At 38.0% G+C, this 20,252-nt stretch overlaps 1 protein-coding gene across 15 annotated transcripts in view; it reads left to right on the forward strand.

Annotated features, from left to right (window-relative positions):
• The window catches only part of CTNNA2 (catenin alpha 2), a 1,201,677-nt gene that overhangs the window by 417,062 nt on the left and 764,363 nt on the right, over positions 1–20,252 (forward strand). For all 15 annotated transcript variants that reach the window (XR_009210118.1, XM_058429034.1, XM_058429035.1 and 12 more), the window contains 2 exons: positions 7,940–8,059; positions 12,201–12,467. Coding sequence is in view for 14 of the 15 variants with exons in the window: in XM_058429034.1 (XP_058285017.1) it covers positions 7,940–8,059; positions 12,201–12,467 (387 nt within the window). In the remaining variant the exon portion in view is untranslated. The remainder of the gene's footprint in view (positions 1–7,939; positions 8,060–12,200; positions 12,468–20,252) is intronic.

The raw sequence follows: 20,252 nt of genomic DNA on the forward strand, positions 1-20,252 counted from the left end.
ATTGTTGAAGTTGCTGGCAAATGATTTCCTAGCCAGATACCTGGAATATCCTGCAATCAGTTCATATTGTCAGTGTGTTAAGTTGATATGTGGCATCCGGAATTTTAAAGGAATCCTGCATGTCAATCAGTGATCATGAAGAGGGACATTTATCTTCCTTAGGCTCTGAACTAATGTAATCAGATTATATTGTCAATTATTAGCATGAGCGATAGCATGACACATAAACTCATCTAGATGTGTATGTCAGAGAAGACAATCACCTTCTTTCTATCCTCAGGCTAGATCCTGGGATAATAATGTTCTCGATTACTTGATAATTTCTCTCTAGAAAATGGAATAGCAAGATACAAAATAGCAACCCTTAGTCAGCTTCTCCAGAAGTCAAGTTTCCTTAGTGGCTACCAAGGGCCAAATATAGTGCTGCTGTTCTAATGTGGGGATGGGGGTCATTGATGAGACATAATGATCTTGACATTAACTGTGACTTTGTGAGTTTAGCATCAAATAGCCTCATGCAGCCTCAGTAGTGTATTATTTCTCAAGTCTACTGTTTAGTCCTGAAGTTCTAATGTGGCTCTTGTGTTTGAATAACAACAGTCAATTGGTATTATAAAATAGCCTTGTCTCTCATTATAAAAGCAGAAAATATGACCCAGGTTTTTAGCATATCTTTTCTGTCATAGCTATCATGATATTAGTTTCATGCAGCTGCATTGTTCAAAATTTATTTATTCAGTTATACATGTAAGAACTACTTATTAGGTGCTGACCATATGCAAAACACTGTGCCAAGATGTATTACTTCAAGGGTGAATAAGAGTAGGCTTCTGCCTTCAAAACCTTACAGGCTACTGGGGAGACATTAGGACATTAGCATAGAGTGCAATGAATGTTAGGAAAGGGTGCATATTGCTGTAGTCTCACCCAGAAGGAAAATATAATTATGATGCTTTCTTTCATAAATAACAGAAAACCTAATTCTACCTAGTTTTTCAAAAAGGGAATATTTTAGCTCACCAAATTAAAAGTCCAGAGGCAATAGCTTCAAGCAAGACTTGCTCAAGGTGCAAAGGTGACAAAGACCAGGTTTTTCTTTCTTTCTCCTCCTCACTGAGGGCTCTGTTCTCTGAAGCCCCTTATAGGTGGCTTCATAGTCTCAAAGCAGTTGCCAACCGTTTTGAAGGTTGCATGATCCTAGACTAAAAATAGCACAAAAGAGGAAATTCTCTTTCCTGATAGCTCAAAAAAAATTTTTTTTCTACAATCTTATTAGGCACAATTGGCCTCTCAGTCATGTGCATATCTCTGAGTTAATTATTTAGATGGATAACAGAATATGCTAATTTCTCAGTTAACATGGTCAGGACTCCTGCTCTTTGCTCACCCCAAGCTGGAAATGGGATCAGTTCAACCATATTGTATTGCTGCACAATTTAGGATAATATGAGAAAGGATGATGTGGCTGGGAGAGGGAGGTCTCAAGATTGGGTCTCATTGAACTAAATGAGGTTTGCCTCTCCTCAAACCTGTCTCTGGGCCTTGATTCAATAAGTCAGAGTCTCAAGTCCAAGCTGGGGCTGAAAGTTGGGGATAAATGGAAAGAGTTGGCCCCATCAAAGAGTTGGGGGATGAATCATTCTGTCCAATGATGAGAACAGAACCACACAGTCATTTAAACAGGGAGCATTTAAATAATTCTTAACTCTAATAGCAGTTTGGAATAACAAGGGATTAGCTCATAAGAAATGGCGAGAACTCTAAGGAATATGGGAATGGCAGATATGAGGAGAAGCTGCTACCCCTGGAGCTGGCATAGGGCAGTCTAGGGAGGACCCCACCCTAGCAGGCCTGAGATCCAGATGTTGTTGGAGGGTGTGGCCTTGGGTCATTTGATGACAAAGGAGTCACTAAGGTGCCACACAATATAATGGAGCTTGCTAGAAATCTGCCCTTTGGATTGTATAAGAAAGCTGCTCATGGAAGCGTGTCTCACTGGAGACATTCTGCTACAGAATTGCCCAGCAGGGCATACTGAGGGGAAGCTGCTGGCCGCCTGGTGCTGGAGAAGCTTCCCCTGCTGCAGGAGTCTGTTGAAGGAGCACACCAGAACCAGGAACCAAACCCTTTCCTCTGGCAGCATCTAGGCAATACTCTCCACTGACAAAGCTTAATGTCAGGCCAACTGGGAAAGCAGTAATATTTCAGGGGTCCATCCATATTTTCACAGTGCGAGCAGAAAAGGTGATTTTGGAAATGATAGCCTATGCAGGAAAAGAGCATGTTACTGAAGGAAAATAGGGTTCTATTACCATAAGAAGGGAGATAATAGATTCAGGTCAGGCAACAGATTTCAACTACAAAGAGCTTTATGAACCAAGGAAAGAACAAAGGCATGAGATTAAGAGAGGAGTCTTGGAGTGTTTGAAACACCAGTGATTCTGTTGTTGGAGCATAGTGGGCAAGGTGGAGAGAGGCAATAACAAAGTTGAACAGAGAGATCCAGGTTATGGAGGGTCTTGGATAACATGATAGTTAGTTTGTACTCTATGTATAGATTATGGGGAGCCATTGAGTAGTACTAAGAATTGGATTCAGACTTGTGATTTAGAAAAATAATTTTGGTAGCAGCATAGAGAAGGAATTAGAAGGGGACACATAAAGAGACTGTTGAAATTATCTATGCCAATGAATGAATGAAAAGCTGGCTAAGGCAATGGCAGTGCGTATTGTGAAAAAGAGGCAGATTTTACAGATACTCAGGATGTAGAGACAGAATGAATAGAACTTGGAGACTAATCATATGGGGCAAACCTTTAGACACTCACTCTTTCTGAAAAATCAATGCAGCATAGCTCAGAAATTGAGTATGGGCTCTGGAGCAAACTACCTGGGCTCAAATCCAGGCTCCGACACTTACTTGCTGTGAGACTTCTGACAGGTTATACAACTCCTCTGCTCTGATTTCAGTCTCTATTGGATAAGCATATGGGAATAAGAAAAGTATCAAATTCAAAGAGCTGTTTTTTGGGACTAAATAAGATAGATGTAAGCCATTTAGAACACTGTCTTGTATATCATAAGAACTTGATGACACTGGTGTCATTTTTTTTTTTTGCACAAACTGAAAATAACTTTGGAAATATATAATAAACTAAATTGTTGTGCTTTGTATAACATGGCACTTTAAGCGTCAATGACACTAGCATGTAATCGTTGTTTACTTCTGATGAAATCATTTTTTTCTTCCCTTGTTGACAAGGAAAGACACAATTTAATCAAGAAGACCAACTTATCTTTATGGGGCAGAAATATAAAGTATGAAAATGCTGAGACACCAGTAGCCATACCAGAGTATCTGATTAAATAAGTACAATAGTTAGAAGGCGGGTCTTACATGCATTAATTCTTTCATGCATTTGGCCAACTCCTATTTCCAAGATAGATATTTTTAAATTCCACTGTAAAAGTAGACTCTAACAAGAGATTTACATATGATCCGTTAAATAGTTTTGTCAGCGTCACTTAAAATCCACTCAACTTAGGCATTCAATAGTAAAACCCTGTAATGGGGTCAGTCTGTCCCAACAGAAATGATAATCATAACAACAACGATTTCTAGTAATGGTGTGGCCAGCAATTTTCTACAGGGAACCAGAACACGCAGTGCAGGCGGGGATGTATCAAGACTCCTCAATTCCACACTATCCCATCCCCAGATGCCGACCTCATAGTAGATTCTGCATAAGTATTTAATGAATAAATGAATTATAGGACTGATTTATTTATTTATTTATTTATTTATTTATTTATTTATTTATTTTGAGATGGAGTCTTGCACTGTCGCCCAGGATGGAGTGCAGTGGCGCGATCTCAGCTCACTGCAAGCTCAGCCTCCCGAGTTCATGCCATTCTGGCGCCTCAGCCTCCTAAGTAGCTGGGACTACAGGCACCCACCACCACGCCTGGCTAATTTTTTGTATTTTTAGTAGAGATGGGGTTTCACCATGTTAGCCAGGATGGTCTCGATAGCCTGACCTCGTGATCTGCCTGCCTCGACCTCCCAAAGTGCTGGGATTACAGGCGTGAGCCACCACGCCCAGCCTGCTTTTTTATATTAAAGTAAATAAGTACAGTTTCAACCAGGAAAATTAGACACTGATTTAATGACTATCTCAAACAATATGACACAGTTCTAGACTAAATAATAGGAGTAGACAGGCTTGCTTTAGGAATGGTGGTACAGGCTATTTTGAACAGGCCTGTGAAAAGGCCAAGATTTTAAGAGTTGTAAGTGACAAGTTCTGAAAATAATTTCTTAACCCACTAAATTGGGAATAAATTTTAGTGTCTTCTCTAGAAGCGTCAGTCTTTTCAGCTTTATCTATGCACTGGTTATAAATATTAAGGACAAAAATACGTGGTTCAGCAAAGAGTTCTGGCTTTGGTGTTTATAAGCCCAGCCTGGTCAGTGGGAGAAGAGTGGCTGGCTGTAATGTCCAAGATCATGAGGGCATTTTTAATGGGAAAGGGTATGACAGCTGCCTCTGAGGGATCCCTTTATGTCAGCTCATTAGAAATCATTTCCCAATCCAGGACATAAGCATCTTCCAAACCTCCCCCTTATCAAAGGGCTCAGCTATTGACACCAGTGTCCTTCTTAGAGCCATCACTAGGCAGCCCACGGCCTGTATTCTGTCTGCAGCTTTCTTTCTAGTTCTGCCAGAGCCCCTGTCATCTGCAGACTTTCCAAGAGTAAGATAAAAACCTTTATCTTCAAAATTATTAAGGCCTTTTCCCCCATGCAGCAAGTTGGTGTCTCTATTTAATGAGCCCCTAATTCTTGCCATACATTTTGCTAAGCAAATGTATGATTTTGCTAATATGTATGATTTGATATTTTGTATTTCTTATTTCCTTTAATTCCCACAAAATCTGTGCATAGTGTGTAGACATTATTATCCTCATTTTATTAATGAAGATGTGAGGATTGGAGAGGTTAAGTAGCTTGCCCTGGATCACAGAGCTTGCCAATGACATCGTCGGGGTTCAAATCCAGACCAATCTGACCTCATAGCCCTTCTCACACAGTTGTACTTAACATTCTTCATGGTGGGGCCCAGACAGGTGTATGTTGGTTAAAGTGTCCCAGGCTCTTCTTCTGTATCTTCTGCTCTTTGTTCAACTGGAGTCCTGAACTCCTCTATGAACAGTAAATGTTTGACAGCAAGGTATTTGTTTGGCCCATAGGAGTCAATTTCCTTTCTCTAGCTGCCCAGAAAGAACAAAAGATCCTTGACTGTTCAAAATCTTTGACTGTTCAATAATAAAGACTTAATTTTTATATTAATTTTGAATTGCCAATAGTATCTGTTCACTAAACTTATTTTTTCTTCTTTTTCTATGTCCCTTCAATATTCTATCTATCTATCTGTCTATCTATCTATCTATCTATCTATCTATCTATCTATCTATCTATCATCTATCAATCATCTATCTAATCTATCTGTCTATCTATCCTATCCGTCCATCCATCCATCCATCCATCTCCATCTCTCATCTATCTACTAGCAGTGTGTGCCCAAAATCCAGACTTTGGTTCCATTTCCTTTATTTCTGTGGGACCTTGGACAGATTCTGCCCTGTGATTCATTATGAGAACTTTTAGACTTCTTAGATCCTTCTGGATTCAAACTCTGCATATAACTAAGTTTACACGGAAAGACCCCATTCTTGGTGTTTCTTTGGAAAAAAATATTTTACTGAATTAAAAGAACAAATTAAAACTGGCATCTAGATTCTTCAGAGAAAACCACTGGGAAAATAAGTTATGTGTAACACCGTAAAATAAATATTCCAAATTGGTCTGATGAACAGCCAATGAGAAGCCTGTTTTATATATATTAGAAAACAAATCTAGAATTTAGCTCCCTCTGAGATAATTATTTTGCTCTTCCCTGGAACCAGTTTTTATGTCCCAAGAAGAGATTTACATCTCAAATAAGCAGCAGGAACAAATTAGCTGCCAAGAACTGTCCTTTCAATGATGCTGTTGATAGCCAAGTTAAGATGATTATAAATCTATTAGAATGTACACCACCATTGATTTTGGTGTTTTAAAGATTTGAGATACGAGATTCTCTTTAAACTACAAAAATGTTTTAAAAGTGCCTTTCCGTACCATAAAATGTAATTTGACTTGTGTGCCTAAAAAACCTAACACATGACAGTTCCTTTTTCAACTGTACTTCCTTTTTCACATGAGCACTATTAGAGCCTAGATAGGAATTGGGAATGACTAACATTGAGGATTTACATCATCGTTTCATATTTTTATAATTAGGAAAAAAAAAGAAGATGCATGCTTTCCATAGAAGATGAGAATGGAAACTTAAATTTCCCAGTCCAGGACATAAACGTTATGTGGCATCTAGATTAACCTCCCCTCAACCCCTGCCACCAATATCATTCCAAATAACTTCCTTTGCTTGCTACTACTCTTTCCTTACTAAGATGAGTTAGCCTATTTGGTAAATTGAATGGTGTTACATATTTCTGGGACAAAAGGCTTGATGATATTCATTATTACTGGTTTAGATACATATTCTCTTCCTTTGCTCAGTGCACTTGATAAGGAAGTGAAATTAGCCACCTTTGTGATTGCGTCAAGCCTCAATTAAGTTCAGATCTGAGTTAATATAATCTATGGTTATTTTCAGCCATTGTAGTTGTCATTTGTGTTTCCGAATTGTCAAACAATGCACTGTCTATATAATGCCCTTTAATTTGCCCAAAATCACAAGAGCTGATCTGAATTCTGCCCAAGTATTTCTTGCATTTCTCATTACTCTTTCTTTCAAAGCTGCCTTCTCGCTCCATTCCTCTCTCAGGAAATGGAAGTAGTCAGGGGCCTCTGTCAGACTCCCTTCACGTTTAAGAGCAGTTGATTTTCCAAAAACATGTCTGTCTTGTGCTTTATTCACTCAGGACTGTGTTCTTGGCTATTTCCATTGATGAAATTATTTCTATAAAGACCCTACCTGACTGACAGCGGACTCCTTCACCACAATATCTTAATTTTAGTTTAATGGTGTCCACAGATGGTATAACTTAAAGGTTTACCAATTATGGAAATTTTCACACCATATTGAAGTTAAGATCATTGTGGAGGGGAGAATAATACTTCTCAAAACTTAAATTATCTATGAAGGAATTTTGATGAAATTCACAATTCAGGTGCAATGCTACTATGGAAAAGTTCACTGAGACAGTTTGCAGGGATTTGGAAGCATGGCACATTGGTGGGGCGGTGTGTTTGCCATCATCCTCTCCACCCCCATTCCACTCCAATTGATACCACTTTCAAATAGCAACAAAACTTCAAATTCACTTGCTTTCAAGGAATCAATATTTCCTCTTTCCATTGGATGGAGAGGTATAAACTCAGCTTAAAATTATAATCCCTTTAGTCCCAGTGCTAGAGATGTTGTCAACATTGGTTGCAGATTCATGCTGTCCTAAATTTTTAGCAGCTCAGGAATTTCTCCAGTCTTTTGTTTGTAAACCATTTTCTCTTCTGAAGGCTTCTAGAATTTTTTCTTAACTTCAGTATTTTTTCTCAAATATATTTTCCTTAGTGTTTCTACTTAAAGGTTGATATCTTTCCAAATCATACTTTAATAAAATATAATAAATACAGGATTTTATATGCACCAGGAGTTCAGCAATTGCTCTTTTATATACAAAATATTTTTAAGTCTTGAACAACTATTTAATCTGACTACACATGATTGTTAGAGGAACTCTTCTCCTATTTTTTCATTTACATGTTAACACATACTAGTGTTTTAGAGTTTTGGGGTGCAAATTCCATTTCTAATATGTTGAATAATATTTAAATACTATCCACTAATAAATATGTTGTTTTTCACCACTGCAGGTAGAAGAGGCCCTGGAAGCTGTCAAAAATGCTACAAATGAGCAAGACCTTGCAAACCGTTTTAAAGAGTTTGGAAAAGAGATGGTGAAACTTAACTATGTAGCAGCAAGAAGACAACAGGTGGGAAAGATTTTAGGAATGCTAGGGGAGAAAATGGGTGAGTTTATATAACCCTATAGCTTTGTAGGCCTGAACAATGGGTCAACCGCATCTGCTTGCTATCAAATGCCCTAAGAACCTGTGATGACAAAGATTGCTTCCTGCAGGGGCCAGTTGTGATGCCATGGTGGACTCCGGACCACTGTCTGGCCCCCACCTATAAGCAGGCCACAGATTACTTGCTTCACTGGTGGACCCACCCTGCTAGCCCTACCACACTCTTAATCTTCTATCCACTGCAGGAACACAGCTCTGATGTCAAATAAAAAATATTAAACTGTGGGGTAGTGCTGTGGTCAGTCTCTGGATGTCACCCTTTGCCCTCACTTTTTGTCTCCTAGTCTTGTGAACACCACCACACATATGCACTCCCAGGATATGTAGTATGTGGGGTGCAATTTTTCTGAAAGAGAAGAAGAAAACATGAACGAAATGAGAGGAAAGGCGGGAGTGGGGGAATGGAGAAAGAGAGAACAGGGGGAAAAGGGGAGGGGAGTGGGAAAGGGGAGGAAGGGAAAAAGGGGTGAGAAGAGTGCAGGTGAGCATGAGTCACTCTCATGATGCTGTGTGACCTGGGATCTCCTCAGCCTCAGTATTAGTTTGTTCTCATGCTGTTATAAAGAACTACCCTGAGACTGGGTAATTTATAAAGAAAGGAGATTTAATTGACTCACAGTTCCACGTGGCTGGGGAGGCCTCAGGAAACTTACAATCATGGTGGAAGGGGAAGTAGGCACCTTTTTCACAAGGTGGCAAGAGAGAGAATGAGCAAGAGCAGGGAAAACTGCCTTATAAAACCATCAGACCCTGTGGGAACTCACTCACTATCACGAGAACAGCATGGAGGAACCACCTCTATGATCCAATCACCTCCCTTCCTCAACACATGGGGATTATAGGTCCCTCCTTCCACATGTGGGGGTTACAATTCAAGATGAGATGTGGGTGGGGACACAGAGCCAAACCATGTCAGCCTCTTTTTTGTCTAGGGATTTCTCAGTTTCAGCTAGTTCTGTTTGCTCACTGGATACCTTTAGTATTGTGTTCCCATCGAGTGAGTTTTTATTCTTTCGCCATAGAAAAAATATTTCCAAATGTGGAAGGATCTCCTAAAATCCTTTCACCATCCTTTTGACTGCTTCCAGAATTTTTTAAAACATTTCGGGCCATTCGTAGTTTCTCTAATATGTCTCTGACCAACAGGAAAGTTCCACTCAACAAACATTTATTGAATGTTCATTCTGTACCAGGCTTAAGTGAGGCTGGGATTAGGAACTTAACCAAGAGTTGGTCCTCTGTGAGACAGGCACATAAATGTGATTTTAGTTTATGTGGTTATTTTTAAGTGTGTTTCTAATCAGCAAAATTCCTTGTTCAAAGGGAATCTTGTATGGTAGCCCAATGTGTAATATAAACAGGAGCAAAGTTACTCTGAATAGCGAGAGAGAGAGATAGAGAGCCCCAGGAGGCTACTGGTGCAGGCCCCAGAGTCTAGAAGCCTAGGAATCTGGTGTTCTGATGTCCAAGGGCAGGAGGAGAAGGGCATTCTGCTCTGGAAGGGAGAGAGAGAATGAATTCACCCTTCCTCCACCTTTTTGTTCTCTTTGCCTCCAGCCGACTGGATGGTACCCACCTACATTGAGGGTGAAGCTTCTCCACTTAATTCACTGGCTCACATGCCAGTCACCTCCTAAAACACTCTCACAGTGACACGTTCAAAATAATGCTTCATCAGCCTTCTAGACACCCCTCAATCCAGTCAAGTTGACACCTAAAATAACCAACAGAGATATGCTGATTTTGAGATATCCACATTTAAACATCAAATAGAAGAGAAGTGTTGCCTGGAGATGGAAACATGGGCCATCAGCATGTAGCTGACATTAAAAGCCATGAGAATATATATGATGTTCATATGAAAATACCTACATTATTTATTTTTACTTCATTAATACTTTGTTTTTAATTGATTGTTAGTTCAGACTCATTCAAGAAAATTTGAAAAACAGTAGAACAGAAAGAAAGGGGAAAAACACATAATACCCTACCACCCACAAAGAATATGGTGCTGATATTTTGGTATATTTTTTTTCAGATATTTATCTTCACATTTTAATGCATTTAAAATCATACTATGCATACAAATATGCGTATTGTGTTCTGCTTTTTAATTCATCTTATAAATATTCATGTTATTAATTTTTAGAAACTAATTTTAATTATCCCATACTCCAATATGAATGTTTCAGTAGTTTTTTTTCCACCAATCTTGGTAATTCAATATTTAGATTGTTTCCAGTTTTCTTCTTAGGATTAAAACATGTTTCTTCAAGTGTTTTATGGAGATATTTTCACAACCCGCATTTCTCACTTGTGTGTTTAGATCTATTTTATCATTTTATTTTTTTTTTTAGTATAGATACCCAGGAATGGAATTTCTGGACCAGATGTTCTGACATTAATAAAGGCTTTCATGATTGTTTGGGAGAAACCTACCTCTCGTGCCCAAATCATTGCCCAGTAGAGAATACATTCAAATATTTGTTACCTGTTTATCCATTTTCATCTCTGGGGCTCAAATTAGATAATCCCAATTTAGAAACTGTGTTACCTAGCATCCATCTTTTAATGCTTAAGCAAAGGGGGAAAAGATGGTTTAGTAAATTATTCATTATTTATTACCAATTTTCTTGACAATCTTAGATATCAAATATAATGTGTTTGTCTCAGAATTATTTTGACCAACAAAACAGAAGATGTAATTTCTTGTTACCAGGTCATTCATCTATCATATGCCAAATGAGCAAATTAGGAAGAGAAGCCCAGTGGTTCAGATACCCTTTACTGATGTTTTCCAGCTGGAAGAATATTCTCCCAGAGATACACAGCTGGCAATCTTGCATGGCTCTCAGAGAGCAACCCTGCTTTAACATTTCTGAAAATCATGTGAACATTTTCTTAACAACAGCCTTTAACGATGGAGATAAAGAGACTCCCTAGTGGTATTATTTTGTCATCCAAAACTAGGAAAACAAATCATCTTTGGCCTGTTATTTTCTGCTCTCTAAACTTAATGATGAGCTGCCATTAGAGGCTGTCAACAACAACAAAGAAGGAACCCTAGTCTGAAAATGATAATTAAGGGACACTGATGTGCTGAGCAAAAATCAGAAGTTTGGTTTCCCATTTGTAACAGTAATTGAATATGGAGGCAAGTAGGGCCTCAGAAAACTGACGTTTTCAGGTTTTCTGTCTGTTCATAACTAACTGTGTGGCCCATGCAATCAACTTACTTTCTTGGTGGCTTGGTTTTTATATTATTTCAGCAATATTTTATTGAATGCCTCTTATAGGCCAGCCACTTTGCTAATGACTAAAGAGCCGCTGAATAAGAAAACTAGGGCTCCCTGCTGTCATTAGAGGTACGTTATAGAAGAGAAATATACGCTCAAAAAATACAGTAAAGTAGGAAGTGTTAGTGATAGGAGAGGAATAGTGTCTTGTGGGAACAGATGAAAGGGGACACAGCTTAGAAAGTTGGGTGGAGGACGTGCCAAGTCAGTGGAGCCCTGTCAGGTGAAAGGGTAGGGCAGAGGAGGAAAGCTCAGGCATTGCACATAGAAGGGACAGTAGGCCAGGCGTGGTCGCTCATGGCTGTCATTCCAGCACTTTGGGAAGCAGAGGTGAGAGAATCCCTTGAGGCCAGGAGTTCAAGGCCCACCTGGGCAACATAGCCAGACCCCACTTCCACAGTTTTTTTTTTTTTTTTTTTTTTTTAACTAGCCTGGTGTGGAAGCATGTACCTGTAGTTCTAGCCACTTAAGAGGTTGAAGAGGGAGGATCACTTGGGCCCAGGAGATGGAGGCTGCAGTGAGCTTTGATAACACCACTGTACTCCAACCTAGGTCACTATAGAGACCTAGCTGTCTCTATAAAACAAACAAACAAACAAAAGAGTATATGCAAAGGCCTGGCAGCTAGAAAGAGCACAAGGGTTTCTGAAGTTCAGTGTGTTACTAAGAGTCTGTGACTCCAAGCTGTGTTGCAAATATTTCTATGCAAATTTCACATATGTGACAGCTTTCATGTGTTACGCACACAGGAGCTGAAGGATCCTCACTGTCGGGATGAGATGGCAGCTGCCCGAGGGGCTCTGAAGAAGAATGCCACAATGCTGTACACGGCCTCTCAAGCATTTCTCCGCCACCCAGATGTCGCCGCTACGAGAGCCAACCGAGATTATGTGTTCAAACAAGTCCAGGAGGCCATCGCCGGCATCTCCAATGCTGCTCAAGCTACCTCGCCCACTGACGAAGCCAAAGGCCACACGGGCATCGGCGAGCTGGCTGCGGCTCTTAATGAATTTGACGTAAGCATCCTGGTGAGGTACACAGAGGGGTGGGCACTGGTGCTGACAAAAAAAAAAATGTATTGGGGATGAAGGGCCACTACAATAATTTACATTGATTTTTCTCTTTTGGAGGTTTTAATAGTAAGATAAACTACCTAATGCATTTCTGTCATATATTGGCTAAGCCGTTATCACTTGTCTTCAAAGAAACAACTGTGACCGTGGTGGCTCACACCTCTAATCCCAGAACTTTGGGAGGCCGAGGTTGGTGGATCACCTGAGGTCATGAGTTCGAACATGGAGAAACCCCGTCTCTACTAAAAATATAAAAATTAGCCAGGCGTGGTGGCGCATGCCTGTAATCCCAGCTACTCGGGAGGCTGCGGCAGGAGAATCGCTTAAACTCAGGAGGCGGAGGTTGCGGTGAGCCGAGATTGTGTCATTGCACTCCAGCCTGGGCAACAACAGCGAAACTCCATCTCGGGGCAAAAAAAAAGAAACAACTGTATTTAAGAGTGCCCAATCCCTTCCAGGTAGATGAGATACCTCACAGGCTATTTTAGGGACAGTTCATAATTTGGCGATCATCTTTATTATTAAAGGGGCACCTGTTATGGGCAGCCTAGAAGTACGTTGCCTCTATGTTGTGCCTGCGTGAAAAGCTGCCATCAATTTCTTTGTTTTAAATCAGTGATAAAGTCCATTGCCCTATGATCCCACATAGGACCCTGGTCTTCATTAGAACAGCCCCTCTGGGGAGAGCCTGTGTTAGTTCTGTGAAAGTCCTACATTCTACACTGGCTGTTTCTGGAGGTGTGTCCTGGTGAGGGAAGAAGCAAGGAGGATTGTTCACTGTGCTGAGCCATATATGAAGCATCAGTGTGAGTGAGAAGGTTGCACACATGTCATCAGCACCCCAGGATAACAGCCCCCACTTCCCCCCGGGTCAGAGGACCTGTGAGAGGTTGGAATTTATTCATCTTATGATCAATGAAAGCCTACAAAGATTTATAAATAATTAGCATCTACTTTCCAGGGTTATATAATCCTGCAGGGAGATGAGGGAAGTAGAATGCACTAAACACCATTTAATTGATAAAACACAATGTTACAGGAATTCATAGAAGAAAAATAGGTTACTTAATGGTCATGAAGAAAGATGACGAGCTTGCTTTTGAATATGTTGATGTGAATTTTTGGCAAGAAATAACTAGTTAGTGGCTGGAAAAAAAGGTCCAGGAGCAAAGCAATGAGTGTTCAAGGCTTGGAGATGGATGATATAATTGAAGAATAATTTTAACAGTTCATATTCAAATAGCTCTTACCGTTTTCACAGTGGTCTCTCTTCTTACCCATATTTTTACAGTTAGTTATATGTATCTCACACCATATATTATTTACTAAGGTTTTTTGTGAGGATTAAATATGATAATATATTTAAAGCACTAGCTACAGAAATGAAGACTTAATAATAGGTAATTTTATTCACAAAATTGCAGCGAGCAACTGAAAATTCATAGAAAATAATGAGAGAGTTCAGAATAATGTTTACTTTGTATAACATAAATATACAAAAATCTCTAGATTTTCATCATGTAAAATAAAGTAGAATAATGAGGAAAGAGATATACTAGTCACAAAACAAATAATTTTAAAAAATTTTATTTTATTATTTCTTGTATCTGCTAGAAATAAGTCTAATATAGATGTGAAGGGCCTAAAAAGTCATATTATATTACTTTACTGAGGGACAAGTTTTACTCGTCAGTAAATGATATCATGATCTTGAGTAGGAGAACTATTCATCCTATCAATTTTCATAATGTTGAAGCAATCTCAATACAAATTCTAAGAGGATTCTTTTGGAACTTGACAGAGGAATGATAAAGGATTTTTTTTGTTTGTCTTTTTTTTATATTCTAGAATAAAGAATGAATGAACCCATATTTCAGGGAAAAGTAAATGAGCAGATCATACACACAGATATTAAAACATTATAATGCTACATTAATTTTAAAGGTGTGTATTGAAACACAAATGGACTCATCCATAAAACAATAAAAAATCATAAGCAATCTCAAATACAAAATTATTTTATAAATTGGTGTTTATTAAAATTAGTTAAGATTGGATTATTTAGTCAGATTTTGATACAATTACATTATTCTAGTTATAATTTATTTTATAATCAAAAATAAATAACAAAACCTAAGTGAGGAGCTGTTTTGTTTCACTCTTCATATTTAAGAGTGAAAATATGAAGCACAGGGAGAAGGCCTGTGAACAGTCCAGGACCTTTAGCTGCTGCCACCTTCTGTCCAAGAGTGTGACAACTCCTGCTTCCCCATGCTGCCTTTTATTTCCAGACCATTTTCATTAAAAGGACATTTTATCCCCAATTAATGTAACAACTGATGCATCACTGCAGCAGTGCAAAAGGCTTTCATTCATAAAAATCAAACTTGAGGTCATATGGGGAAAATCTATTAGCAAAGTATATCAACATGTTGAATGTTCAAGATTTTTTTTTTTTTTTTTTTCCTTAAGTGATATCTCCTCATGCTGGACAAATAAGGCTTTGGAAATGTAACACATGAATATAACCATCAAATGTGTTTTTTATAAAACACAATATATTTGAAACAGTTGGAAAATATTAAAATATAAAACATAATATGGTAAATAAGTCACTAACTATATTTTATTAACTTTAAACTTCTATATTAACTATATTACTTATAATATTAACTAAGTATATTATATATTAATGAAAAAATTATATTTTATATTAGCTAAGTATATTAATGAGGTAATATATTCTTATTAAATGTATACTGTTTCTCAAGCTAGGAGAATTACATGAAACGTTATCTAATGGTCAACATTTTACTTCTCAGAGGTCAACAAAAATCAAAATGTGGAGGCTGTCTGAATTGCCATTTTGAAACAATGATTGCATTTGATGTGGTTCCCTAACAATTGTCATTTAACAAATGCAATTTAATTTCAGCACTTTCTCAAAAGTAGTAATGCTAGTAAATTAGTATTGAATTTACAGACTATAATGTGATTCACCTGCTGTAGATTTTCCATCACTCCTGACGTCAGCAAACCTAGACAGTAGTTAATGATAATTTGAAATTTTCTCATTAAAATAATATACCATTTCTCTTTATGTTGTGACTAAATTATAAATTTATGTTCCATAGCTGTAGGATGAATACTGTTTTTTTTTTTAATTTCTCAGGCATGCTATTTTGAAATTGATTTTGAATTCATGGACATCTGTCATGAGTCCTAAATGCTATTCTCAGATATTAAACAAATTGATATTTCATTGGGTGAAAAACTCACTCAAACTTCCTGTGGTTTACTTTTCTGGCAAAATCTCTTACTGATACTTGGTAAAATACCTTTCTCATATAATGAAAATTTAAATACGTTTAACGTCTTTGAAATGCTGAAGTAAAAGGAACCATAAACATGCAAAATATATTTTCATAGACAGCATAGCTAGTATGCCCTAACATTTATTTTTTAAAAATTTTACTTTAAGTTCCAGGATACATGTGCAGAATGTGCAGGTTTATTATCTAGGTTTACGTGTGCCATGGTGATTAGCTGCACCTATTGACCCATCCACTAAGTTCCCTCCCCTCGCCCCTACCCCGCAACAGGCCCTGGTGTGTGTTGTTCCCCTCCCTGTGTCCATGTGCTCTCATTGTTCAGTTCCCACTTAGGAATGAGAACATGTGGCGTTTGATTTTCTGTTCCTGTGTTAGTTTGCTGAGGATGATGGCTTCCAGCTTCATCCACGTCCCTGCGAAGGACATGATATCATTCCTTTTTATGGCTGCATAGTATTCCATGGTGTATATGTGACACATTTTCTTTATCCAGTCTATCATTGGTGGGCATTTGGGTTGGTTCCATAACTTTGCCATTGTAAATAGTGCTGGGGTAAACATACATGTGGATGTGGCTTTATAGTAGAAAGATTTATATTCCTTTGGGTATATACCCAATAATGGGATTGCTGGGTCAAATGGTATTTCTGGTTCTAGATCTGTAAGGAATTGCCATACTGTCTTCCACAATGGTTGAACTAATTTACATTCCCACCAACAATGTAAAAGCATTCCTGTTTCTCCACAGCCTTGCTAGCACCGATTGCATCTATAGCATCTATCTATTCTTGACTTTTTAATAATTGGCATTCTGACTGGCCTGAGATGGTATCTCATTGTGGTTTTGATTTGCATTTCTCTAATGATCAGTGATGTTGAGCTTTTTTTCATGTTTCTGGGCCATGTAAACATCTTCTTTTGAGAAATGTCTGTTCATATCCTTTGCCCACGTTTGGGTGGGGTTGTTTGTTTTTGTAAATTTCAGTTCCTTGTAAATTCTGAATATTAGACTTTTGTCAGATGAGTCGATTGCAAAAATTTTCTCCCATTCTGTAGGTTGCCTGTTCACTCTGATGATTCTTTTGCTGTGCAGAAGCTCTTTAGTTTAATTAGATACCATTTGTCAATTTTGGCTTTTGTTGCAATTGCTTTTAGTGTTTTCATCATGAAGTCTTTGCCCATGCCTATTTCCCGAATGATATTGCCTAGGTTTTCTTGTAGGGTTTTTATGGTTTTGGGTTTTACATTTAAGTCTTGAATGCATCTTGAGTTAGTTTTTGCATAAGGTGTAAGGAAGGGGTCCAGTTTTAGTTTTCTGCATATGACTAGCCAGTTTTCCCAGCACCGTTTATTGAATAGGAGATTATTTCCCCATTGCTTGTTTTTGTCAGGTTTGTCAAAGATCAGATGGTTGTAGATGTGTGGTGTTATTTCTGAGGTCTCTGTTCTGTTCCATTGGTCTATCTGCCTGTTTTGGGACCAGTACCATGCTGTTTTAGTTACTGTAGCCTTGTAATATAGTTTGAAGTCAGGTAGCATGATGCCTCCAGCTTTGTTCTTTTTGCTTAGGATTGTCTTGGCTATATGGGGTCTTCTTTAATTCCATATGAAATTTAAAGTAGTTTTTTTTCTAATTCTGTGAAGAATGTCAATGGTAGTTTGATGGAAGTAGCATTTAATCTATAAATTACTTTGGGCAGTATGGCCATTTTCACAATATTAATTCTTCCTATCCATGAGGATGGAATGTTTTTCCATTTTTTTGTGTCCTCTCTTAATTCCTTGAGCAGTGGTTTGTAGTTCTCCTTGAAGAGGTCCTTCACATCCTTGTTAGCTGTATTTCTAGGTATTTTATTATCTTTGTAGCTATTGTGAATGGGAGTTCATTCATGATTTGGCTCTCTGCTTGTCTGTTATCGATGTAAAGGAATGCTTGTGATTTTTGCACATTGATTTTGTATCCTGAGACTTTGCCGAAGTTGCTTATCAGTTTAGGGAGTTTCTGGGCAGACATGACAGGGTTTTCTTAATATACAATCAGGTCATCTGCAAACAGAGAAAATTTGACTTCCTATCTTCCTATTTGAATACCTTTTATTTCTTTATATTATCTGATTGCCCTGTCCAGAATTTCTAATAATATATTGAATAGGAGTGGTGAGAGAGGGCATCTTTGTCTTGTATTGGTTTCCAAAGGGAATGCTTCTAGCTTTTGCCCATTCAATATTATATTGGTTGTAGGTTTGTCATGAATAGCTCTTGTTATTTTGGGGTATATTCCATCAATACTTAGTTTATTGAGAGTTTTTAATGTGAAGGGATGTTGAATTTTATCAAAGGCCTTTGCTGCATCTATTGAGATAATCATGTGGTTTTGTCTTTTGTTCTGTTTATGTGATGGATTACGTTTATTGATTTGCCTGTGTTGAACCAGCTTTGCATCCCAGGGGTGAACCTGACTTGATCATGGAGGGTAAGTTTTTTATGTGCTGCTGGATTCGGTTGGCCAGTATTTGATTGAGGATTTTCACTTTGATGTTCCTCCTGGATATTGGCATGAAGTTTTCTTTTTTTATTGTGTCTCTTCCCAGTTTCAGTATCAGGATGATGCTGGCTCCATAAAATGAGTTAGGGAGGAATCCTTCCTTTTCAATTGTTTGGAATAGTTACAGAAGGCATGGTACCATCTTCTCTTTGTACCTCTGGTAGAATTCAGCTGTGAATCCATCTGGTCCTGGGCTTTTTTTGGTTGGTAGGCTATTAATTACTGCCTCAAATTCAGAACTTGTTATTGGTTTATTCTGTAACTTTACTTCTTCCTGGTTTAGTCTTGGGAGACTGTATGTGTCCAGGAATTTATCCATTTCTTCTAGATTTTCTAGTTGATTTGCATAGAGGTGTTTATAGTATTTTCTGATGGTAGTTTGTATTTCTGTGGGGTCAATGGTGATATCACCTTTATAATTTTTTATTGTGTCTATTTGATTCTTCTCTCTTTTCTTCTTTATTAGTCTAGCTAGTGGTTTATCTATTTTGTTATTTTTTTCAAAAAATTAGGTCCTGGATTCATTGATTTTTTTGGAGGGTTTTTTGTGTCTCTGTCTCCTTCAGTTCTGCTCTGATCTTAGTTAATTTTTGTATTCCGCTAGCTATTGGATTAGTTTGCTCTTACCTCTCTAGCTCTTTTAATTGTGATGTTAGTGTGTCGACTTGAGATCTTTCTAGCTTTCTGATGTGGGCATTTAGTGCTATAAATTTCCTCTTAACACTGCTTTAGCTGTGTCCCAGAGATTCTGGTACATTGTCTCTGCTCTTTGGTTTCAAAGAACATCTTGATCTCTGCCTTAATTTCATTATTTGCCCAGGAGTCCTTCAGGAGTAGGTCATTCATTTCCATATACTTGCGTGGTTTTGAGTGAGTTTCTTAATCCCAAGTTCTAATTTGATTGCACTATGGTCTGAGAGACTGTTACGATTTCAGTTCTTTTGCATTTGCCAAGGAGTGTTTTACTTCCAGTTATGTGGTCAATTTTATAATAAGTGCCATGTCGCACTGAGAAGAATGTATATTCTGTTCATTTGGGGTACAGAGTTCTGTAGATGTCTATTAGGTACACTTGATCCAGAGCTGAGTTCAGTCCTGAATATCTTTGTTAATTTTGTGTCTTGTTGATCTGTCTAATATTAACAGTGGGGTGTTAAAGTCTCTCACTATTATTGTGTGTAGAGACCTATTAGTCTCTTTGTAGGTCTCTAAGAACTTGTTTTATGAATCTCGGTGCTCTTGTATTGGGTGCATATATATTTAGAATAGTTAGCTTTTCTTATTGAATTGTACCCTTTACCATTATGTAATGCCCTTGTCTTTTTTTATCTTTGTAGGTTTAAAGTCTGTTTTGTCAAAGACTAGGTTTGCAACTCCTGCTTTTTTTGCTTTCCATTTGCTTGGTAAATTTTCCACCATTCCTTTATTTTGAGTCTATGTGTGTCTTTGCATGTGAGATGGGTCTCCTGAATACAGCACACTGATGGGTCCTGACTCTTCATTCAATTTGCCAGTCTGTGTCTTTTAATTGGGCCATTTAGCCCATTTAAATTTAAAGTTAGTATTGTTATGTGTGAATTTGATCCTGTCATCATGATGCTATTTGGTTCTTTTGCACACTAGATGATACAGTTTCTTCATAGAGTCATTGGCCTTTATATTTTGGTGTGTTTTTGCAGTGGCTGGTACTGGGTTTCCTTTCCATACAGGAGCTTTTGCAAGGCAGGCCTGGTGGTAACAAAATCTCTCAGCATTTGCTTGTCTGTAAAGGATTTTATTTCTCCTTCGCTTATGAAGCTTAGTTTGGCTGGATATGAAATTCTGGGTTGAAAATTTTTTTCTTTAAGAATG

This window comes from Hylobates moloch, unplaced genomic scaffold (genome assembly GCF_009828535.3).
Source record: "Hylobates moloch isolate HMO894 unplaced genomic scaffold, HMol_V3 SCAFFOLD_15, whole genome shotgun sequence".
Classification (NCBI taxonomy): domain Eukaryota; kingdom Metazoa; phylum Chordata; class Mammalia; order Primates; family Hylobatidae; genus Hylobates; species Hylobates moloch.